Below are 24,462 nucleotides of genomic sequence, written 5' to 3'. Positions count from 1 at the left end.
CTGTTACACACTGAAGAGTGATGGGGGTCCTTTGGGAGGTTTCCTGGATTTTGCTGCTTTCCAGATTGTACAAACAAAAATTTCTGCCTCAGCTGGAGTATTTGCTGTCTTTGTTGTTTTGCTGATTTTGTCCTTCCCACCAGCAGTCACTCTGGAAAAATTTTGAATATCTCTTCCAAAAAGGAATTCACACCCCTTTGAGTGCATCAGAACAATTCTCTGGTGTAGGCAAACTTTCAGTCTTCAACTGTACACACAAAAAAAGGCAGAAAGACTGAGACTTTGAAATACAAACAAAGCGCTCAAACCATGTGGAAAAAACAAACTGCTCTTGTACCAACCAAACAAGGGAGCCTCTGTGATTGATTTAGAGAAACATGGGGCACAGGTTTGTAAGGAACAGAGTAGGTGGGTTTGGCCAGGCGAGCTGACCCTGGAATTCCTTGCCCAGAAGAACAAACCCACGGGACCAGCGCTGGTGCAGGTGGTGAGCAATGGGGTGGCCTGGGACAGACAGAAATTCAATGTCACAGGCCAAACACAGCCCATGGCTGGCTCAGAAAGCTCTCTGAATGGAAAATGCTCAGAAAGTGAGAGATGCTCTGGAGGAAGGATCAAGCTTTTCTCACTTCTCCTCAGGTGCTGCACCTGGCAGAGACAAAGCACAGGTGGGCCCTGCCTGAGCCACCACCCCCATCCCCATCTCTAGGGCCTTCTTTTTTTTCTTTAATTAAAACAAAATTACTCTATCATTGCCAGCTGACAAAAATACTCTTAAAAAGCTATTTTTCCTCCCAGTTTTTTGCATTAGAGTGTAAGCTGTACTTGGAGGGTTTAAGTTTGCAGGTCAAGGCCCTCTGTAGGTACATCATGGGGTGAGGCCTTGACAAGCAGAATGTGTCACTGTCCTGAAACCTCCTTGTAACACTCTGTTGGAATCTCCAAGGGGCTTTTCTGATGTTAAACTGCTACAAAGAGTAAATGACTTTGTACTGCTGCATTGCTGGGAAATACCAGCTCCAGAATATCAGCCTGTGGAGCAGCAGAGAGCTCCTGGCAGAGCAGGACAATGCCATTTCTTTATGGGGTGATCAGGGGATCCCAGAGTCACTGAGGCTGGAAAAGCCCTCCAGGACCTTAAAGTCCAACCTGTGACTGATCCTCACCTTGCCCCCAGCACTGAGTGCCATGTCCAGGCCTTCCTTGGACACCTCCAAGCCTCCCTTTGCAGCCCCCTCCAATTCCTCGCCACCCTTTCCATGAAGAATTGTTTCCTGATGTCCAACCTGAACTTCCCCTGCTTGAGGCTGTGCTTTGTCTTCACTGGCACTGAAACCAAAGTGAAAATTCCCACCATTCCAATGTGAGCAGAAAGGTGTGGGCTATTTTATTTACCATATTCCCACAATTCTTCAATTGAAAGGGATGATTATTTTGCAAGAGTAGAATTTTGCCTTGTGAAGATGAATTGTAAATAGTTATTATGTATATCATACTGCACCTCATTATTTCTGACAGGTCAATAGCATTTATCAGAGACACAAGAAATAGCAACTTTCATGTTGCATTTTGTTTATTCCAGAGAATAAATGTAAGAGAAAAACAAAATTGTATCAGCTGGAATGTCCAAGATATTCACTTTTTTTCCTGTGCCACCCTTCTATTATGACATGTTGATGCAGGGAAAGCAGAATGCCATTTCCAATGGTAAAATTTCCAATTATACCATGTCCGTCTGTGCTCTGCACAAGTGTTTACACTCCTGGAAACACTAATAATTGAAATGACAAGAGTTTGGCTGGACAAACACAGCTTTAAAACATTTGTTTAATTTAGAAAGACTGAGAAGTGACAACACTGACGCACAAAACAAGCTAACATTAATTTCAAAAAAACATTTCCAAAGCCCAGAGTGGTGAAAAATGAAGTGTGGAAAATCTCTGTGCCACAAAGAAGGAGAGGAAGGATTCCCTTTGTCAGCACTGAACATTCATTCAACTCCCCACTAAAATTTACATTAAAAAAAAAAAAGAAGAAGAAGCAGAAACAGTCCTTTAATGACAGTGGAGACTATTTTTGGTCTTTTAATACAGTATTGTGGATTAAGGACTGGAAAGATTAGCAGACTAATACATATAATAACGAGGAACACCTCCTCAGGTGGCTCTAAGTCAGTCTCATGCTGCCATTCAGGGTCACAAGCTATTGTGACCTCAACAGCCCAAAATTTCTATCTGGAGGTAAATAAAATTATAGACTATTTACAGATTATTTAGAGATTTCAACACAAATTGCATTTAAGATAGTTTTCTTCCAGAAAATGTAATTTTAAAAATCAAACATCTCACCCACAATGCTGTTAAGAAAAAAGAAAGACAACTCATGGCATTCCATGTGAAAGTGCCAGTGGCTTTTATTCCAGATATGTTGTGCCTGTGAGACAGGAATTGGGCATCTTGGTTTAAAAAGGTTTTGAACAGTGGTTGAACAAACTTGTATAGAGAAATAATATTATTTAACTTGACTATAGCCTGATAACCATGAAAAATAATGTCCTTATCATTAATGACCACATAATTAGATGACATGAGGGAGAAAAATGAGAATTTTTTTTTCTTAGAAATAATAATAACAAAAAGTAACAAAATATGCAGCGAACATACTTGTGCTTTCTGTGCATTTTCAACTTCTGTAATAAATACTTTTCACTTTGTAAAGCACTCATGATCTGTTCTTTCCAAAACATCTGGACATCTTCTCCTTTCAAGACTTGAATTTATGAGATTGTCACTGATACCAGTCCTGGCAATGCTGGAACGATTGCAATTTTGTTTCATTCCCGTTGCCAAAATGCTGGCAGCATCATTCTGTCTTCCTGGGCAACGAAAAAAAATCTCCATGTGCAATGAATAAAAGAAAAATGACCTCTGATATTTATTTTTGTTATTTTTACAGAAGATTACAAAATAAATGCAAAACTCCAAGAAGAGCCTGGCTTGCTGATGGTGCAGATTACAGCACCAGAATCAGAATTTTTAGAGATTCATACACATGTGGAAATTGTCAAAGCAGCTGAGTCAAAGATTTCCAGATTGTCAAAGCCTTCTGGAAACCACAAGACAGAGCTGCATCTTCAGAAGAAACCAACACACCAAAAATGTACTTTAATAAAGTACATTTAATAAAGCACATCTAAAAGCTCACTTTATGGCCTTCATTTCTTTGTCCAAATAGGATTTGAGCCCTTCAGAAAATCTGATTCCAGTTATTGATAGCGGCCCCTCCAAAATCTGCTTCCTCTTAGGAAAGCTTCCCCTTGGATTTATTGCTGCAGATTAGAGGCTGGAACAAAGGGAAATTAGTTTATTGAGATCTTCCTAATGGTTCCCAGCACAAAAGAAGCATCCCTGTGGTACAGCACAAACCTGTAACAGGATCCAGACACAGATTAATGCCACGAGCATCGGGCACAGCCTCACCCCAGAGGTGGAGGAGCAGCTCCAACAGCAGCACAACGGTTCTAGAAAAATTCTTAGCTCACCACAAATCTGCACATTAGGTCTAAACTCATCCACTTGTGTTTAAATATTCAAGAGCACTCTCAAATACCAGCTCATAAAATCAACGGTCTTCCCTCTGGATCCAACATTATGTGGAGTTTGCAGTTCTGAGTGTTTTTAGATTTTTCAGGCTTGTCAGTCAGCAGTGAAATGAGGAATCTCCCCCTTCGGAGTAACTTGCTAAGAATACAAGCACATATATGTTTTAAAAAAAGGAACTAGTTACAAATGTATAAAAAATATATTAAATATATTTCAATTTATTTATTTATTTAATACATATATATAGATAGATATTATATATAAATATAAATATATACATATGCTATATATTTATTTTATCTGTTTATATGTTATATTTTTGTATGTTATATTATATAAACCATACAATATGTGTTATATATTGTAATCTACATTATATTTTATAAAAATATAGAAGAAAAAAACCTCAGCCAACTATTTGTGTAGATTAATAAAGATCTGGGGGAAAAAACCCCTAATCTTGTAATTTTGTTAATTGTATATAATATGTGTTTATATATATATAAACACATACATAATATGTGTTTATATATAATATGTGATGCAAATCATGTATTAGAACACTGATAAAATTCCATTTTAAAAAGCCTCAAAGGAAGGCAATGACAAGACTTGGACCAGCGTGGGAAGGGTTTGGATCACATAAGGGAGATCAGTATCCACTTGTTGGTTGCACTGCACAGGAACTGAGTCACAGAGGTAGATTCAATCATCCGGAACACTCTGGGCTCGGGCCCAGGGAGAATTTCCCAGCTGATATCTGTGCTTACACAGATCCCAGGCTGTCCCTGGATTGATTGGAAGTCTCTGACAGGGCATTGATCCCAGACACACCCTGTTCAGTGGGGTTTTAACGTGGATGAATATCCCAAACAGCTCCTCCGTGCCTGATCCTCTTATCCTCACTTGGGAAAGCCATGGAGTGGCAGGAAATAAATCTGATGGTGGCCGGGCTCTGGGACAGCACCATGGCACTGAGCCACGGCAGGACTGGACAGAAATCCTCCCCTGGGTCATGCCAGGGTGAGCCTGGCCAGGATTCCCTGCTGGAACACGGGGTGGGAAAATGGTAATGCCAGTTTGATGTGCTCAGTGTAAAGTGCTTCCTGCAGCACAGAGTGCTCCTTGGAGAGCCTGCAGCAGATCCTGACCACGCCTGACCTCTCTCCAAATTGTAAACAAGATGACAACCACAGGCAATACACATATATATATATACATAAAATAATTTTAAAAAAATTAGGTCAGATGCTGCTGTTACAGAAATCTGTGGCATTTGGCGTAATAGAAAGGGGAAGAATAATGATGAAGAGAATCTTGAAAGCTTTGTTGCCAGCTTGCTGGGAGAAGAGAAGCAGTTTTGCTTGAGTGTGGAGAGCACCCTGGCTCTGAAGCTTCTCTTTTCACTCTTTCTTCTCTTTTCTCTCCGATGGCTTCTCCCTGGAATGCACTGAGGGGAAGGCAAAAAGGTGGGACCAGCCAAAAAACAGGAGAGCAAGTCTGTTCCTCCATGCTGTGCTTTTACACTGACATGTCAAAAGTTGTCCCTTGCAGATCTGCTCCCTGCAGATTCAAACTCTCACAGGGAATAATTTGCCCCTGAGGCTTCATAATTAGACATTCCTGAGGAAGAAATTTAACACAAGATTTTTTTTTTAGACAGCATTTAGATAAATTTATCAGAGGAACAGACTGTTTCACAATATTTGGGTCACAGCAGAACTGTGAGAGAGAGATTCTCCGGGTTTTCTGTGCAGGAAATGAGAAGGCGGAGAGGAGGAAGGAGCTGTAAAATGCTCTCTGGTTTTGTACACTGTGAGTTTAATGTATGTGGAAACTGAAACACCTTCATGCCTCTGCAGGGGAACACAGGCCTGCTGTCACCTGGAACACTTGTTAGTGCCATCTCAGATTCACACAGGAATGGGGATTTTAATACCCACAGTGGGCGCTTAAAGTGATTTAAGATCCAGGACTAAAATCATAATTATTTTGCTAACTTCAGAAAAAAAATTCAGAAACATCAGTGGTAACTAGGAATGCAATTTACCCCTCAAGTTTGCTATTGAGTGAAAATAGTATTTGTAGGAATTATATACTCACTGTTTACTTTTTCTGTGCCCAGGACATTCTGTTAGGTCAGTATCTGTTACTACATGTTCACCTCCAACATCAGAGAATCATTGAATGGTTGGGGTTGGAAGGGACCTTAAAGATCAGCCTGTTCCAACCATGGAACAAAATAGGCAGGGACACCTTTCACTAGACCAGGCAATATAAAAATAAAAATATATAAAAATATTAAAAAATGTACTTATATATAAAATATTAATATATATAATAAATAATATATATAAAATATGAAAATATATAAAAATATTTAAAAATGTACTTATATATATAAAATATATCACCAGAAAATAATACACTGCAAGTGGGTCTTGGTTTCTGGCTGGCTGAACATGGGAACCCAGTCACCAACAGGTGGAACAAGAGAAACAGTGGGGAAAAAAGCTGGAATCTGAGTATCTGATCCTTATGGGAGAAGGATAAGATTGCTGGTCCCATTGCAGCCCCAAAGGCAGCTCTCCTGCCTGACAGAAATCTGCAGCAAGCAGGGGACAGCTGCACTTACCAGAGACACAAGAAATAGCAACTTTCATGTTGCATTTTGTTCATTCTAGAGAATAAATGTAAGAGAAAAACAAAACTGTATCAGCTGGAATGTCCAAGATACTCACTTTTTTTCCTGTGCCACCCCTCAACTATGACATGTTGATGCAGGGAAAGCAGAATGCCATTTCCAATGGTAAAATTTCCAATTATACCACGTCCGTCTGTGCTCTGCACAAGTGTTTACACTCCTGGAAACACTAATAATTGAAATGACAAGAGTTTGGCTGGACAAACACAGCTTTAAAACATTTGTTTAATTGTAAATGCACTCAGGCCTCTCCTTAATATTCCCAGAATTCACAGAATCCCCAGGTTGTCAGAGACCTCCAAGGCCATCGAGTCCAGCCCAGCCCCAGCCCCTCACCCAAACCCTGGCCCCCAGTGCCACATCCAGGCTTTGTTAAACACACCCAGGGACGGGGACTCCCCCACCTCCCCGGGCAGAACATTCCAGAACTTTATCCCCCTTTGTGTCAAACACTTTTCCCTGCTCTCCAACCTGTATTTCCCTTGGTGCAGCTCGGGGCTGTGTGCTCTGGTTGTGTCAGAGCCCAGCCCCAGCTGAGCACAGGCACCTTTCAGGAGCTGTGAGGGTGATGGGGGCACCCCTGAGTCTCCTTTGCTCCAGGCTGAGCACCCCCAGCTCCCTCAGGGCTTCCTCACAGGGTTTGTGTGTTCCCAGCCCCTCTCCAGCCTCGTTGCCTCCTCTGGATGAGTTCAAGTGTCTCAATGTCCTTCCCACACTGAGGGGCCAGAACTGGACACAGCACTCCAGGTGTGCCCTCACCAGTGTCCCCAGTCAAGATATTCCTGTTGATTTGAGAAACTGCTGCATCCTGACCTGGCTGTGGGATGCACTTTGTGGTTGAAGAGAAGCCATAAAATCTTGAGAGCAGAGGGCAGTGCAGACCCAGCCCTCACTGTCCTGCAGGACAGGCTCCCAGCAAGTCTGTGCCAGGAGCAGAGTGACACATCCTACAGCACCAACCAGAGAAGTGGAGCAGCAGGTTCGAGGGAGGACAGGAGGTCATTAGCTGGGAACTGTTACCTCACTGACCCTCAGCCTGCTGCTCCTTGAAAACTTCCTGCATAATAACTCCAGGGGAGACCAATTCCAGTCAAAAGCCTTTGCTTATCTTATTATCTTGTGTCCCAATTATTGTCTTTTCCTACTGTCCTGACAGCTCCAGTTGGTCCTGCTGTCAATGAACAATGCTGCTGCACAGATTGCTTTCATTATCAGTTTTCTTTTATTTTTCTCTATTTTTTTCCTCCTTCTTTTTCATTTTTACCTTCACTTTCAAGGTCTTTTCTGACTTATCCTCTTTCTCTGTCCTGTTTCTTGCAGAAATTCCTCTGATCAACAAGCAATGCCAGACTCCATCATTTAATTGCTGCCTTTTCAAACATTCACTCTGGATGTCTGCTTTGCTGCCCTTCACATTTTAGCTGGGCAATGCCACTTCTGCAAAGGCAGTTTGTTCACATCCTCCTGCATGTTCTCCCTTCAGGCTGTGTTAGCACAACCCCAGGTAACAATGAGACTACTGGGACATTGATCTGGCTCCCATCATGCTGGCTGATATCCCCTCAGAGTGCTTCTGCACTGCTTTCTCTGCTTGCAGCTGCCATTTCTTTACTGAGGATATTATTATTATTATTATTATTATTATTATTATTATTATTATTATTATTATTATTATTATTATTATTATTATTATTATTATTATTATTATTATTATTATTATTATTATTATTATTCTCTGGGGCAGAGACCACCACTCTGCTCTGTGTTTATGAGGTCTCTGATGAAACCAAATTCTGCTTCATTCTTTGGTTTGCAGGAGCTGTGATATTAAATAGCTGACATGTGAAAGGAGTGGGCTGGATTTGATGGAAGATCACCTGATGTATATAATTGCACACAATCACAATCACAGCAAGAACTGGGTTGGTTTTGCTCATGCTGTGCCAAGGTGAATCCATATGATAATTGTCACATTTTCATAGAATTATAGAACCAAAAAATCATAGAATCACAGGATGGTTTGGGTTGGAAGGACCTTAAGGATCATCTTATCCACTCTCCAGCCACAGCAGGGACATCTTCCACTGTCCCAGGCTGCTCCAAGCCCAATCCAGCCTGGCCTTGGGCACTGCCAGGGATCCAGGGGCAGCCCCAGCTGCTCTGGGCACCTGTGCCAGGGCCTGCCCGCCCTCACAGCCAGGAATTCCTTCCCAGTATTCCATCCAACCCTGCCCTCTGGCAGCCATTCCCTGTGTCCTGTCCCTCCATCCCCTGTCCCCAGCCCCTTTAGGCTCTGCAAGGGGCTCTGAGCTCTCCCTGGATCCTTCTCCTCTCCAGGTGAGCACCCCCAGCTCTCCCAGCCTGGCTCAGAGCAGAGGGGCTCCAATCTCGTGATTAACTCAGTGTCCTTCTCCAATTTCTGGAACAAGCACAGTTATTTGTAAAATACTTTCAGATGTTTCTCATTGCAGAGAAATAAGTTTTCAAGAAGAATCACAACATTGGCAGTTACTATGCACTTCTACACATAAATATTCATTCCCCTGTCCCTTTCACATGCAGTTTTAAATCTCAGTTTTAAAAGAGGTAAAGTTTTCACGCAGGAAATCGACGGAAAATGAATATACTGGTAATTTAACTCTTTCCCCCCCGTTTTTAAATAGAGAAAACTTTGGAATTGCCGGTCCAAGGCAGAGCGCGTTGCGCCCCCTGCTGCCCGCGGGGGGAACTGCGTGTGAGTGCCCCGAAATGCCCCAAATTGTTCCCGTCCATTCCCGGTATTGGAAACACAGAAAGGGACAAAATCCAAATATCCAAATATCGGCAGATCTACCGAAGGATTTAAACCAGGGGAAATAAAGCTCATTGAAGCAGCGTGCCTTGAAGGGAAGAGCTCCTTGTGAAAGAGAGGAGGAAAAAGCAGGCTGTGACAAATGGAAAAATTATCAGATGTAAATACAGAAAATGAAGTCAATCTTTTTCTGTTGGTTTAGCAGTGGTACTTTGCCCTTCGGCACTGTGTATTTGGTAAATAGTCTGAGCAGGACACTCACAGCGTTTTCTTTCTGAGAAGAATAGCATGTTCCCAATTGTTTAATGTTGTGGCTAAAATTCATGTTTCAAATACAAACAGAGAAATTTCATAAAACAAAAACAAGCAAACTATTGGAGATCCCAGCAGTAAGAGCTTGACATAACCCAACTTCTCTCAGAGCTTCAAATGTCCCTCACTCCCCCTCACAGGCTGTGAGTCAGCAGGGGAGGAGGATACTTAGATTAGAAACACCAAACTGTGGAACAATCATTACACAAATGTTATTTTGGTTGCTCTTCAGATGCTCCTGCAGTTAAAATCTGCTAAATTAGGAGAACTGCAGTGATCAGAACCTCAGCTGATACCTGTCAAGTTCTGACTTGATGCTCCAAACTTGCAGTGCCACAACAAGGCTTTATGCCACCCAAAAATCTGATTTATGACCCCCTTGTCACAAATAAGAAGAGGAATCATCATTTCAGCCTTCCTGCAGAGCTGGCACTGAGCACTGTCTCTGCTGCCTTTGGTTAACTGGTAATTGGAAGACAACAGGAATCAGATCAAACAGGACCCTGAAGTCCCAAGTTTCAGGCCAGATCATCATCTGTGTAAGCTGACATGAGGTTGGTACATCACTGGGGGCACATTCCAGTACCAATGTCACTCCAAAACGGATCATTTTGCCCTGGAATGATTTTGCTATAACTATCAGGAGTCTTTGGTACACAGAAATGTCCACGCTCCAGTGACAAACACGAGCCTCGGAGTGACAGTTCTATTATTCAAACCAAATTTGCATTCCAAATATCCTCATCCTCTACAGATGCTGAGAATACTGTTTTCCCCAACACCATGGGTCCCAGCAGGAGATGCTCTGCAGAAGCAGCCAGAGAGGAGCAGAAATTGCCATCTGAATTCCTGCATTATGCCCCCAGAGCAACATGTGATGCTTGTTTCAGCCTTTATTAGCAGAGACACAAGGAAGCTTTTATCTTTTGTTTACTGGGATGGGAATAAACACAAAGAGTTAATATGTAACCATCCTTTTGTGGGTTTTTAAGGGCAGAGCCCTGGCCTGGGGGCACTCGGGACGTCGGGGACTGGCAGGATGCATCCCCTGGCACTGCTCGGGTGCCTCGTGGCTCTGAGCCACTGCGCTCTCGCGTCCAAAGGTGAGTGCCTTCCACCTCCTAGGAACAGCCCCATCCTCAGGTGGGAATGGGGGAAACCGGAGAAAACAACGGGATTTTAAAGACTCTAGATAATCCTGGCCGAGTGTTTTGATCAGGGCTTTTCTCTGAGAGCTTTTCTTCTCTTTTCGTTTTCCATTTTTTCCTCTGTCTCTTCCTGTGGTGAGGTGAGTGGCTGTGTACAAAAGCATAAGACGAAGGAAAGCAGAAGAAATGCAGACAGATGTTGTGGGACCCAGCTGCCGGGGTGCCAGGGGGGAACTGTGTGTGCCAGGAATTAACCTGCTCCATCCCTGCTCACCCCTCCGTGCCTGCACAGCTCCCGCCTCGCTTTTCTCCTCCTTTCCCCTACACCCAGAGCTCCGGGCACTGTCTCATGTCTCCTCTCCTTGTGTTTGCCATTTATCTCTCCATCCTGAGCTCCCTGTCCCTCTGTGCTCTCCCCTCGATGGCAGCAGGAGCCTCTCTCCATGTCCTCAGCAGGAGCTCAGGCTGCACCCTCTGTTCCTCCCTCGCTGTTCCCTCCTGTTCTCACCCTCTGGCTGATGAGCTGTTCCTGCTGGCATCGTGTTCAAGCCGTTTGGGAAGCAGAGCTGCCTCATGGAACAGAGGGTCTGCCCCAGTGAACAGAAAAGTTGGGGGAAAAAAGGAATTTAATTACAAGAAAAAATACCTGATTTCAGGCTGATGCCCACCAAATGGATTTGGATTAAAAATGAAAGGCATTTCTTTGCTACTAAGTCCTTCTCACCCTGTTTTGTCCAAGGCAATTTACTGTAATTGAATCCACAGAATCACAGAATGATCAGGTTGGAAGAGACCTTCAAGGTCATGGAGTGCAACCCAGCCCCAACCCCTCACCCAAACCCTGGCCCCCAGTGCCACATCCAGGCTTTGTTAAACACACCCAGGGATGGTGACTCCACCACCTCCCTGGGCAGAACATTCCGGAACTTTATCACCCTTTCTGTAAAAAAACTTTTTCCTAATATCCAACCTGTATTTCCCTTGGTGCAGCTTGACTCAATTTCTGCACCACCTTCATAAATAAATATTTTGGAGGAAAAGTAAATTTTAGTTTAAACAGTGACACCAAATCTAACTGGGACCATTGGTAGAGCTGCTGAGGAGAAGAAGAAAACCACATTTTTTTCTGGCTAATACTTATGGCAGCCATCAGCTGCCTCAGGAAGACAAAAGCTCAGGGCAGGGAGATACCATAACTCATAACAATAGAGAATCCTCTGCTTCAAGCTGAGAAATCAAAACAACTCCAATTTGCTAACTGGAGAACCTGCAGCAGATCCTGACCACGCCTGACCTCTCTCCAACTTGTAAACAAAACCTCTTGTAAATTCCTTTCCTCCAGTCTGTCCCAGGCCACCAGAAGTGTTGTTTGCCACACTCAATGTAGACAAAAAGGTGTATGAAGTGGGTGAGGAAGTGGAGTACACGTGCCGGCCCGGGTTCATGCCCAACAGTGGGCAGAGGAAGTACACGTGCCTCCCAACGGGCAAGTGGGCCTTCAACACCCTGCTCTGCCTCCGTGAGTACCCAGCACCTCCTGCCCCTGTGTGCACGCATCTGAAAGGGCATTCCATCATCTGCAAGAGGAATTGGATGGATTTCAGCAGGTCTCTCTCCACTGGTTCTTCCCTCTCCTCTTGGAGGATAGCAGTGTGTGGAAGAGGGGTGGTGATGGAAAGGGTCTTCCCATCTGTGTCCCACAGCTGCCCTTCACCCCCAGCTCTCAGTGTAACAGAAATTACACTGAGGCTGGATTTCCACTGGAAACTTTTGACCCTACGCTTTCAGGGTCTGAATTTCTTCAGCATTTTAATACCAGCAGAGGTTCTGCCAATATGTAGGACACATTTTTCATTCCCAAATGTCACGTACACAGATGGGGATGGAGACTGGAGCTGGACAGGGGGAACCTTCATCCACCCCAGCCCAGCAGTGCTCATTCTCTAACAACATATGCTGCTTAACCCGTGCATTTATTGCATCCTCAAATGCATTTCCATCATTTCATTGCAGACAACTTACATTCCTCAGGCAATTGAGTATTAAAAATATTTTATGTTTGTACAAAAACTTGTATTTTGATGGAAATGTCGAACAGCCAGACTTGTGGAATGTAGTACTTGGGAGTGGAGAAATGTGAAAGACACCAGGACGAACTTTTATGATCTACTTGTTCCCACTATAATGAAATTATTATATCATGCCTCATGAAATAATATGATCCTTTTTTAATATTTAATAACAGCAAAGAGATGTCCCCCTCCTCCACCCCTGCAGAATGGGAAAATGGATTTTGAAGAGTTTCAGTACCAGAGCACTGTAACTTTTTCATGTGATCCAGGGTAAGTATTCCTTTCTCCTGCTGCTAAATAAACAGCATAAATTACATTGTAGTATCACCCACTGCCACACTGCAAGACAGAGAACATTGAAAACTGCACATAAAAACTCATCTACATTTCAGAAATCATAAAAAAAAGCCTGTCTGGTGATCCACCTCTGTTCAGTCTTGGCTATAACATTATGGAGCTTTGCTACTCCAAAGAAAAGTCTTACAAATATGGAAACCACCAAAATAGCAGAGCTTTTATGCAAAAAATTTATTCCGGACCGCTTTCCCCTGCTTTTCAAATCCTCTTATTACATCATGAGATGAAATCCTACAGCAGAGAGTAGATAATCTCTATCAAAGTTATGCTGTTGGGCTCTGAGGACTGGAAATTGTGTTTCTATGCCTTTCCAAGCTCAGTAAATGAAAACATGATGTTAATCCTAACTTACCTGCAGTAAATTCATTTTTCCTCAGGGCTACTTGTTAGCTTTAGGAAAAAGGATGAATTTAAAAAAATAGTTCTGGTAAATGTAGGGAAGCATTTGATAGTAGCATGTATTTAATTGTCCTTGGGTAATTAATGACAAAACCAGGCTTACCTGGAAGGGGACAGGTGAGACAGCCTAGAGCTCACTGAAAAGTGTCAACAGCCTCAACAACCTCCTTCTGTAAAAAAGGAGCAAGATAAGGAATAAATAAATTCAACTATAACACCAAGTGTAGCAATGGGACTTGATTTGGTTTTGTTAATTCTAATTTACTGGTGTTCAGCTGTGTGATATTGAAATGCCAGACTCATGATGGGTATTTCTTTAAAACTCAGAGTAGATGCTATTTGTGTGAATACAGAGGATGGGAGAGAAGTGTGTAATGTGCATATGGATTTGAAATGTCTGAGATTAAAATATAACAATGCACCTTGGTGACTTTAGTTTTTAAGAGCACTGAATTCTTTCCAATATTTGATCCTAATTGCCACAATTAACTGGGAACTCCTCCCAAAAAAGCATGCCATTTGCATTAGCAATCACAGATCAATATTTGCTATTTACATACACCCATAGTATTAATCACTTGTAGAAATTAATATGCAAAACAGAATATAAAGTTGAAACAACAAAACATCTCGTTGTACCACGCCTACTGCCTGGGTCTTTGCAAGATTTGGATATTAGCAGTTTTTCAGATCTGATTCTAAACTTCCTCTGAGGTCAGGAACTGTTAAAGTAGAAAAGGATTTCAGAGCTGAATTCTTAATTCTGTTTATGAGAAATGGCAGATCTTTGATTGATCTCCCTGCTCTGATAACCAGGTCTGTTTGTTTCCAGCTACAACCTTGTTGGGTCAAGAACAAGCCAGTGCATGGCAGATGGAAAGTGGACTGGAACTTTTCCCCACTGTCAACGTATGTGTTTCAATAAAAATTAAATATCCTTATTCTTATTCCAGAAATATTCCTTTGCATTGCTCAAAATTATATATACTCTTATTCAGAAGTCTCCTCTGTGCAACAGCTGGTTGGGAAAAATCAAGCAGAATGCTGCATATTTGGTTTTCTACGTGTGGGTTTTAGAGAAATGTAGTTGAAAGGTCTGAACAAAAGGTCGGGATCAGGGATGCTATTTACAGCTGGAGGTAAGATGCTTATCCACTCAAATTCCTCCTCCCTGTGTATAAAAAGAGGATATTGTCATGCCTTTGTACTTATGCAGGGTTTTGCCATAACCTATCCTGCAAAAACACTTGACTGAAAAGCAGTAATATTAGCTGAAAAATCCAGCAAAAATCATGAATTCCATACTCTGAGGCCCCTCTGACACTTTTAACTTAATTTATATTTTGCCAGCTGTGATTCCATGTGGGTTCATTTAGTCATAAGAATGTTGCTCCTCTGATTCCACAATTATTTGATCGTTAAGATTTAATTTTCTGAATGCTTTTTTTTTTTTTTTTCTGGATGCTTTAAACCTTTTTCTGAATTTTCTGAATTCTGTGCTTTTGTAGCTGTGACTTGTGCACCTCCCTCGCTCCCGGAATTTGGGGTCATCTCTTTCCGTCGCCTACATCCTGGAAATGTCTCTTATTTCCTGGACACAGTCCAGTTTGAATGTGTCCCTCCTCTTGCCCTGATTGGGAATGAGACAGCCACCTGCATGGCCAATGGCACCTGGAGCAGCATTCCAGTGTGCAAGGGTGAGTAACTCACTTTTATCCACACCAAAAAACATTCCTGAGAATTGCAGATACAAAACTAAATGAACAACAATATTTTATTTTTTTTATACAACTGTAATTGCAAACATACAGCACAATCCCTCTGCAGCTGAATTCTGCAATCATTCAGGCTCGTGGATCAAGGAGATTGCTAACCCATGGCACATAACATGGGATTGACAAAACATTTGCTGCAGGTGTAAAGGTTATATAAACAAACCCTGCTAAACATGGTGCACAGTGGGGAACCTGAGCCTGGCCTCCAGTGTGCAGCCAGCATTTGATTCTAAGTGCTCAGATTCACCTAAGAAACAGCCAACCTTACCCTCAGTCCTAAAAACTTCCCTGCTTTTAGTTAAATTACACCATGTTTAAGTCATGTTATAACCACAGATTGCAATGGATGTGTATTTAAAACAAGGAATGTTTATTTATTTGTTGTGGTTTTTAAGCTGTCTTTCCCCTGGCTGTGTTTCCTGTGAAAGAGGCTGCAGTGAACGCCCATGAAAGTTTTTCTACATTTTTCAGGTTTATAGCTGTCTTTTTGACCTGTGACACTGCTAAAGCTTTGTGTTTGGTTTTGTCCCCTAGTTGTCACCTGCCCCACTCCAACAGGAATAGAAAATGGCTTTATAGATTTTGCTGTGCGCAGAACCTACCACTACAATGAGAGTGTCAGCTTTGGCTGCCAGACCGGCTTCGTCATGGAGGGATCCAAACATTCCCGCTGTGAGAACACTGGAAACTGGTCCACAAAGCCAGTCTGCAGAGGTGAGCACACCCATCCCCAGGAACCAGGGACCAAACTGAACTCCTCCACCTGACCACGGCTCTGACTGTTCAGCTGCCACTTCTCGGGACTTCTGCTGCTCAGAGTAACCCCGAGATGCGTTGGAAAGTCTCTTTTCCCTGGCAGTCAAAGAAGGAGAACTCTTCTATTCTCAGAACTCTTCTATTTTCATTCTCAAGGTTGTTTATTGTTTCTTGTCTATAAAATTCTTTCTCTGGCCTGCTGAGGTCCATTCAGCAGGTCAGACAGAGGCACACTGTGTGTTATCTTTTTATACTAAAAACCACGTGTACAATATTTACCATAACTTCCCAATACCCATCACCTGTGTTAGACACTGAGCTTCTACCCTAAACCAATCCAAAAGTGCCACCATCACAGCAGGAGATGGAGGCCAAGAAGGAGAAGGAGAAAGGCTGGACATGCCCAGATCCCTCCATCTTGTCCTCTGAACCCCCATTCTAAAACCCAAAAAATCTATTTTTCACCCTGTGACAGACTAACTATTATTCTACTGAGACTTTCGTGGCTTGCAGATCCTTCTATAAGGTTGGTAATTTTTTCCATGGGTCATAATCAAGTCACAGGCGTCTTGGGCTCTGTGCCAGGGTCTCTGAGCCCCCTGGCAGGGGTTCAGGCAATCCAGGGCAGCCAGAGGGGATGTCCTGAATTCTGACAGTCACTCCTTTGTGCAAGAGCTGTGCTCAAAAGGAAGCTAAAAAAAGGAATTGCAAGGCCCTGATAATCTAAGCCCACTCCCAACACTGAATGTTGTATGACATTGATGTATCTGGATTGACTTCAATAATCAGCCATGTAACTTTACTCTGTCTGAGTATTTCCTCTCCTCTTCCTACTTCATGTCATTAGAAATTACACTGAAGCTGGATTCTTACTGGAGACTTTTGACCCTATGCTTCAGGGTCTGAATTTCTTCAGCATTTTAATACCAGCAGAAGTTCTGTCTGCATATAGGGCACATTTTTCATTCCCAGATATCACATACACAGAATTCTGCTGGGATCTGATCTACCCCCTTTCCAAACCTGCTCCTTATAACTGGATTTTTTTCCAGCACCATGTAAAATACCAGTAAAGAAAGCTGTAGTATTGTACAACGGTGAGAAGAAGAGAGTTCAGAACGACCTGAAGGATGGCATTCTGCACGGGGAAACTGTATCCTTCTTCTGCAAGAACAAGGAAAAATCCTGTGCCTACACTGTAGATGTGGCATGTGTGGATGGCAACTTCACCCTCCCTGCCTGCTTTAAAGGTATGAGGCAGGCTGCTCACAAACCAGCTCCTGGTGGGGGAATTACAACTGCTTGATGTGGGGGACAATGTCATAATTCATCTTCAAGCCCTACTTGAGTGGCTATTTGAATTACGGGGTGTTTGAGTTATTGGGTATTCTGGAAGAAAATGGCCTGAAGAGAGAATGCTCAGCAAGAATTTTCCTTTGGTTGTGTCAGAGCCCTGCTTTAATTCCTGTCCTGTTCTAGAAGATGTTACTTAAAAGTGTTAGTGGCCCAAAGAAAAGGCCAAATGTAAAACATTCTGGGATTTCCCAAATCCTCAGGGACAAAAAGCCTGAACACTGCTGCAGGTTTGAGAACCTGACATATTCCCACCTATTCTGGTGAATTATTTACACCTTATGCTGATCAGGAAAACACTTTGGACCAAGAGTGTTGAAAAGCAGATGAGAGCTGTGGGGAGGAGTTGATGCTGGAGGAAAAGCTTCACAGGCACTCAGGCTTTTAGAATAAATAAATAGACATTACCAACTTTGCTAGCAAGAGGAAATGTTTCACACTCGTTTTGTTAATATTCCTTCCATAGAATTTTCCTTGTAAGTTTTAGTTTCATTTCTAAGCAAAGGAAAAGCACAGCCTGTCCACAATGAAAACATCTCTCCTCACATTTGGCTTCTGATGCACTTAGCTCAGCTTTATTAAGATAGAAAATAAAAGTGCATTTCTTCCAACAGTTTCACTATGATGCAAAGATTGCTCACCTTGCTGTTGTTTTTAGCTGTCATGTTATAAGAAATTAACCCAAGTTCTTCACTTGTCTTCAACAGAACGTGGCTTTTTCTCAACTCTGGTGAAGAAAGACCCCTCAGAGATGAAAGCATGTGAAGATGAAGCCTGAAGCAGAGAAATAACCCAGTACTAAACTTCTGCCTTACTGAGACAGAATATTCCACATAGGAGAGAAAAACTTAGGTCCTGTGAGTGTAACTTGGGTCTTGTAAATGTAACTCAGGTCCTGTAAGTGCAAATTTCCAGGTGAACTCTGGAATCTGTGAATGCTTTCTTCCCTCCCACCATCCCCTCCACTCTCCCACAAGCTACAACACATCATTTCAGCCATTAACTTCCACTGTCTTGTCTCTGCCTTCTTCCAAATCCCTGCACTAGTGCTTCTCTCTCCACATTTCCAACATTTATGCAACTGTAAATGACCTCCTCAATAGCAGTTGCTTTACAATAAAGTGATTTTCAGCCACTAGTGTGTTCTTATTTAATATTACCTAATCATCAATCAGATCCTTTAGCTCTAGACTGATTTATAGCAAGAGGCCTTAATCATTAGTAATTACTGGGTTCTGATTCCATTACCACTCCCCTGTGACAGGGAGTGGACCTTTAATTATAGATAGACAGAGGGCCATGAGCCTGGGATTTTCCAGAATTTACGTAAGTAGAAAGACTGAGATTTCCAAATGAGTTTAGAAGCCAAGAATCCAACCATGATTTAAACATCAACAACATCAGATAAAGGGTTTTTTAATATTTCTTTAAAAAAATGCTTCAGTTAGTAAGACTATTTACATTTTAGAGATTCTAACTTCACCTGAAACTGTTTTAAACCACTGTTAATTTTTACCTCTGTTTCAATATTACACAACATAATTGCTTCAGTTTTGGGGTTTTTTTTGTTGTTGTTTTTTTTAAGAGAACTGTCACCATTGAGCAATAGTTCTGATCTCTGATCATTAAGTAGCTCTGAAGTAAACTGTGCTTTTAATTTGATTTATGATACAGGCAGCTTACTGGTATGATCCAGTCTGGCAAGTTTTGTGCTTATGTCTGTATTTTCATTCAGAAAAAGTAATTATAATTTCAACATACTAGAAAGTGATACAGAAATATTTGTGGTACACTTACAATAAATTGTCATGAGTCATACAGGGTTCCCTCTGCAGTTTAAAAGCCTTTTCTTTGATAAAAAGCATGAGCTCCACAGTAAGTAATAATCCACTGCAGAAGTTTTAAAAGGACCATTTAACATTAAGATCAAGATACCTGTAAGATGGTAGAGCTGCCATTAAAGAACTCTAAACATATTCTAATTATCTTTTTTCCTTGGTTTTTTTTTTTTTGGTAAGGCTGCATATGAATATTTTAATAGTATGACTGATATAATTCATCCTTATGCTTCCTATTTTTAAGGAGAGATCGAGGCAGCTATTATTAAGTATTTAGTACTTTGTACTCAGCAACAATTTAATTTTCTATGCAGAGACAGAAAATTCATGCTGGCAACCGAAGTGGGCATTTTGTTGCAGCGTGTGCCATATTTTGGTTGAACACATTTAGGTGGGATCCTCAAATGAAGTTTGCAGGCCAAGATACCCATAAGTCCTTCTAACACATACATAGCTCAGCTGGCACCACAATGAATTTGGAAATCCAGTCTAAATGTGGTGTGGGTCCATCTCTGGGATCAGGATGTTCAGGACAGTTGCTGAGATACCAAACACAGTTTAATATTAACTCGTGTGTCACAGCAAACCCTGTGAAATTGGCGTAAGCAAACTTAGCATTCACTGCCACCCAAATGCAGCTTGTCCCTGAAATGCCTTGTGTTTTGCACAGAAAACAGCTGCCCAGGGAAAACTGAGGTTTTTCTAAGGAAATTTTCCCAGTTCTACTTACCCATACAGCAGAAGAATGACTGAACAAATCAGCTGGCCCTGCTTCCTCACTGGATGTGAAGCACTGGAACACTTGAAAGGATCACCCTTAGGAGCCAATGTTCACATGCTGAATTTATTATCTACTCTCCTGAAGCAAGAAGAGGGAGAAAAAAAAAACCTGTGACCTGTTAACTCTTTGAAGTAGTGAGGTGTTTGTGAATCACAACTTTCCAGACATGAAAGATTTGCTCACAAGGGCTGAAAAATAATGTCTTGCAACTCGAAGTGTTCCAGAAGCTGGTATGAGGCAGTGAGACCTGCTTTCTTTTTTTTTTTTCTGTATTTTTGAGATGTTTGATAAAATGCCTTAAGCTGTGTTCATGCTGCTTGTGGCAACCTGCTGAGACAGTTAAAGAGATAAGAGAACGTGGTAAAATGTGGGGGAAAAAAAAAAAGTATTGACTATGTTTTGCTTAAATGACCATATTTTTACAATTCAAATTGGGAATTTGTTCTGTATTTTGGTTGGGATATCTTTGTGCTCTGTATCAGTGTGTCTACAGTGATTTCCTCAGGAGGCTCAGGGCACATCAGTGCTCCTCATGTCCAGGCTGCAGCTTTGGATGGAGACAACACCTCAGTCATTTCCTCAGTCTTGTGGTTTTCTTTCTGTTTTTTTGGACAGAAGTTATGCAACTGTCAAATCACTTCATGTAGGCTCCAACCTCTGTGGCCACCCTGCTCTGCCTTGGGAAGCAGACCCAGAAACTGGATCTACTCCCTCTGGAAATTTCTCCTGGAGTAGTGGTTCCAGTCATTGATTTTGCTTAGCCTTGTGCTCTTTTAGATCATGTTCCAGCAAATTCAGTTTTTCAAAGTACTTTGTGATGAGTATGAGAGAGATACACTCAAATCTGAAAGCAATGTGCAGAAACACAGCAGCCTTACTCTGCTGCAAGGATCTACCATGGATTTAACACAGATGAGAAGTGTCCCGTGTTCCAATATAAATCAAATGACAACTATCTTAAATCTGGAATTTCAAGATAATAAATTATCCTTGTAATGTACACTTGAGATTCTACCATGGTTGAAATACTCCATCAGTGATTTTTGCACTGCTTCTGTGCAAATGTGGGTTTAAGGCACTCTGAGCAGGCCCCAGTACAGCTGTCAGATCTATCACCCAATGAGCCCTAACACAGAATCATTCCTGCTGAAGATTAGCTGAGAAATCAAAGAAAACAGCCAATTTCCTACTGTACATGTAAGGGTTTCTTGTTTGATCTCTATGTGCATCTGAATCAAACTCAGAAGTGTTGAAGAGTTTGTTTGTTCGAGATAAAAGCGCTTTAGATGCTACAACAGAGCAAAGCCCATGACAGATTTTGGGGAAAGAGAAATGCATGAATCAAAGAGGTCAGAGGGTTTATTTGGGATCGTACATACACACAGACACTTCATTCTCTCAGGAAGAGACTGAGCAGCTGAAAGATTTCTCTAATTCTTTTGGATTAATTGATGGTTTTTTCGAAATGGCTACAAAACAAGTACAACTCATGGGTTTTGTGCAGAAATGTCAGGCATGTGCTTTGAAATTCTTCTATTCCACAACACCCCCTCATGTTCTCTGTCCTTGGGATAGGACAACCCAAAACCCATCAGCAATATGGAGCATATTTAATGTTTTAAAGTGAGCTCAAAATCTCTCTATTACCTACAAGAATATACTTGAACAGATTTTACTCAGAAACTGTGAATAAAATTGGCTCTGCAATTATTGAACCTTCTCCTGAAATTTCATTCTCATTTTATCCACTCATATTCCTGGCACCCACCCCCCACTGCTCAGGCTCAAAAGCTACTTCTGATTTATTGACCTCAGGGTGGCAAATATTTCTCACTAAGCTCTCAATAGAAACATTTTTCCCCCAAATGTTGATCATAATGAAGATACAAAAATAGATACAGCCAATATCCAGCCAGCAGGAATAAAATACCACATCACAAAGAACTTGTTCATGGAGTCCAACCCAGCCCCAACACCCCAACTAAACCCTGGCACCCAGTGCCACATCCAGGCTTTGTTAAACACAAGGGATGGTGACTCCACCACCTCCCCAGGCAGAACATTCCAGTACTTTATCACTCTTTCCATGAAAAAAGTGCCACAACATCCCAAAAAACTCACTTCCTCTCAAACCAGGACACTCCCCCACTGCTGCTGTACCCTCACTTTTCTAGTCCCAGCTCTCCTGTACTCACAAGGCACCAAGTCCATCCCCTGAATATCAAGGACCTGGACCAATCCCATTAAATTCATAGCACAGAAATGCAGAATTGAGTGGGAAGAGACCTTAAAGCCCATCCCTTCTACCCCCTACCACGGCAAGGACACTTCCCCTGTCCCAGGCTGCTCCAAGCCCCAGTGTCCAACCTGGCCTTGGGCACTGCCAGGGATCCAGGGGCAGCCACAGCTGCTCTGGGCACCTGTGCCAGGGCCTGCCCACCCTCACAGGGAACAACTCCTTCCCAATATCCATCCATCCCTGCTCTTTGGCAGTGGGAAGCCATTCCCTGTGTCCTGTCCCTCCATCCCTGTCCCCAGTCCCTCTCCAGCTCTCCTGGAGCCCCTTTAGCCCCTGGAAGGGGCTGCGAGGGTCCCTGGAGCCTTCTCCTCTCCAGGTGAGCACCCCCAGCTCTCCCAGCCTGGCTCAGAGCAGAGGGGCTCCAGCCCTGGCATCATCCTGGAGCCTCCTCTGGGCTGTGTCCAGCAGCTCCAGCTCCTCCCTGTGCTGGGGCAGCTCTGCAGGCGGGCTCTGACCTGAGGGCAGAGGGCAGAGCCCCCTCCCTGCTGCCCCTGCTGGGATCAGCTCAGGGCACACGGCCGGGCACGCTGAGCTCCTCACCCATCAACACCTGAGTCCTTCCCCAGGGGGGATCTCCATCCATTGCCCACCCAGCCAGGTTTGTGCTGGGAGCGGCCAAACCCAGGTGCAGGACTTTGCACTCGGCATTTTTTTCATGGAAAAATGATAAAGTTCTGGAATGTTCTGCCCGGGGAGGTGGTGGAGTCACCATCCCTGGGTGTGTTTAACAAAGCCTGGATGTGGCACTGGGTGCCAGGGCTTAGTTGAGGTGTTGGGGTTTGGGTTGGACTCGATGGTCCTGAAGGTCTCTTCCAAGCTTGTGTGATTCTGGGATTCTGCGATCTCCCGTTTCTGCCCCGCCGCTCCCCGAGGCTCTGCTGGGGACTCGTGAGGCGTTTTCCGGGCGTGTCTGAGCGGATCCATAACTATCTACAAAGGGAATCTGGGGGAGAGCATTGGGTGTAGCCATGACCGCCCTGCTGGGCTGTGGTGACATTCATCACTCCGGGCAGGAATCACAGAATGAAATAAACACAGAATATCCTGAGCGGGAAAGACCATCGAGTCCAGCTCCTGTCCCTGCACAGACTCCGCAACAACCCCACCCTGGGCATCCCTGGCAGCGCTGTCCAAACGCTCCTGGAGCTCCGGCAGCCTCGGGGCCGTGCCCATTCCCATTCCCTGAGGAGCCTGGGCACCCTTGGGGGGAACTACTTTTTAAAATCCAACCTAACCCTCCGCTGGCACGGCTCCAGCCGTGCCCTGGCTCCTGTCCCCGGTCACCAGAGGGAAGAGCCCAGCGCCTCTCAGAGCGGTGGCCTGCGGCTCCCCCACCAGCAGCTTCATCGCACTCCTCAAGGCCGAGAGCTTTCCCCGTTCCTGGGGGCGAACAACTCCCCAGCCCCTGCGGGCTGTGCTCGCCGTCTCCATGCCCCGCCCGAGGCCTCCCGGGCCGGGCCGGGCCAGCCCCGGTCACCGCGGAAACGGAAACGCGCGGGGCCGGGGCCGCCGGGAGCGGGGCCGGTTTGAACGTTCGGCCGCCGCCGCCGCCTCCCCCGCCGTGGCCGCGACCCGCAGCCCCCCGAGGTAACGGGGCACGGCCCGCGGGGCCCGGCGGGAGGGCTGCGGGGACACTGGAGTGCGCCCCGGGCCGGGGCACGGCCGGGGGCCGGGGCTGAGCGCCGGGAAGGGCCCCGGGGCGGGCCCGGGTGTGCGGCTCTGCCGGCACGGAACGGGTTCATTGCTGAATGTGCCAGGAAAGGCCCCGCTCCGCTGGGGAACGAACGGCGCGGGAGCGGAGAGCGCTGCTCTGTGCGGTGCTGCTTCCTGAAGAACAGTCCTGACAGCTTCTTGCTTCTGCTGCTTGTAACTATCGCTCTACTTGATGTTTTCCCTCCTTTCTCCCCCCTCTTCTTAAAAAAAAAAAAAAAACCAACAAAAAAACCCCCAAACCTCTAATTCTAAGGAATACCAAGTTAGGAATGCGGTATCACACAAACGACTTGAGGTGTTTTATACAAATTGGGTGTAATGAGTATATTTATTGTGTGGTTGGCTATTCCGTTTCAAATCTAAACAAGCACATTCTTGTAGATTACACTGAGAACTTGTTATTTACAAAGAATCTGTTTTAGGTAATCTGTCTTCGATTTGTGTTTGTTTGAGCAAAACGCATCTAGTTTCACTTTCTGTACTGTTCCAAGTGCATCTTTGTGTGGCCTAAGACGAAGAGAGACTGATGTAAAAAAGAGTTTGACCTTTCTACATCAATGGC

The 24,462-nt window shown here is 43.7% G+C and overlaps 3 protein-coding genes across 4 annotated transcripts in view; all 3 read left to right on the top strand.

The window, feature by feature from the left end:
• The first annotated feature begins 10,411 nt into the window (after nucleotides 1–10,411).
• Nucleotides 10,412–18,404, top strand: APOH (apolipoprotein H). Of its 2 annotated transcripts, XM_066566032.1 has the most exons (8): nucleotides 10,412–10,512; nucleotides 11,900–12,076; nucleotides 12,803–12,899; nucleotides 14,218–14,294; nucleotides 14,894–15,082; nucleotides 15,695–15,874; nucleotides 16,969–17,166; nucleotides 17,977–18,404. In XM_066566032.1, the coding sequence occupies exons 1-8, from the start codon at nucleotides 10,449–10,451 to the stop codon at nucleotides 18,045–18,047; spliced, it is 1,053 nt and encodes a 350-aa protein (XP_066422129.1). In that variant the 5' UTR covers nucleotides 10,412–10,448; the 3' UTR covers nucleotides 18,048–18,404. The 2 variants fall into 2 exon arrangements, with proteins under 2 accessions (XP_066422129.1, XP_066422130.1); XM_066566033.1 differs by lacking the exon at nucleotides 11,900–12,076.
• Nucleotides 18,405–23,155: 4,751 nt separating this feature from the next.
• Nucleotides 23,156–23,866, top strand: LOC136566652 (proline-rich protein HaeIII subfamily 1-like). The gene has a single exon (XM_066565893.1). The coding sequence runs from the start codon at nucleotides 23,156–23,158 to the stop codon at nucleotides 23,864–23,866; it is 711 nt and encodes a 236-aa protein (XP_066421990.1).
• Nucleotides 23,867–23,949: 83 nt separating this feature from the next.
• Nucleotides 23,950–24,462, top strand: part of CEP112 (centrosomal protein 112) — a 194,148-nt gene continuing 193,635 nt past the window's right edge. The window contains exon 1 of the mRNA XM_066566089.1: nucleotides 23,950–24,053. The gene's annotated coding sequence lies outside the window, so the exon portion shown is untranslated. The remainder of the gene's footprint in view (nucleotides 24,054–24,462) is intronic.

The sequence above is a fragment of the Molothrus aeneus genome, chromosome 26, assembly GCF_037042795.1.
Source record: "Molothrus aeneus isolate 106 chromosome 26, BPBGC_Maene_1.0, whole genome shotgun sequence".
NCBI classification, from domain to species: Eukaryota; Metazoa; Chordata; class Aves; order Passeriformes; family Icteridae; genus Molothrus; species Molothrus aeneus.
Note: the sequence above shows the minus strand (reverse complement) of the source record. Positions and strands in the feature narration are given on the sequence as shown.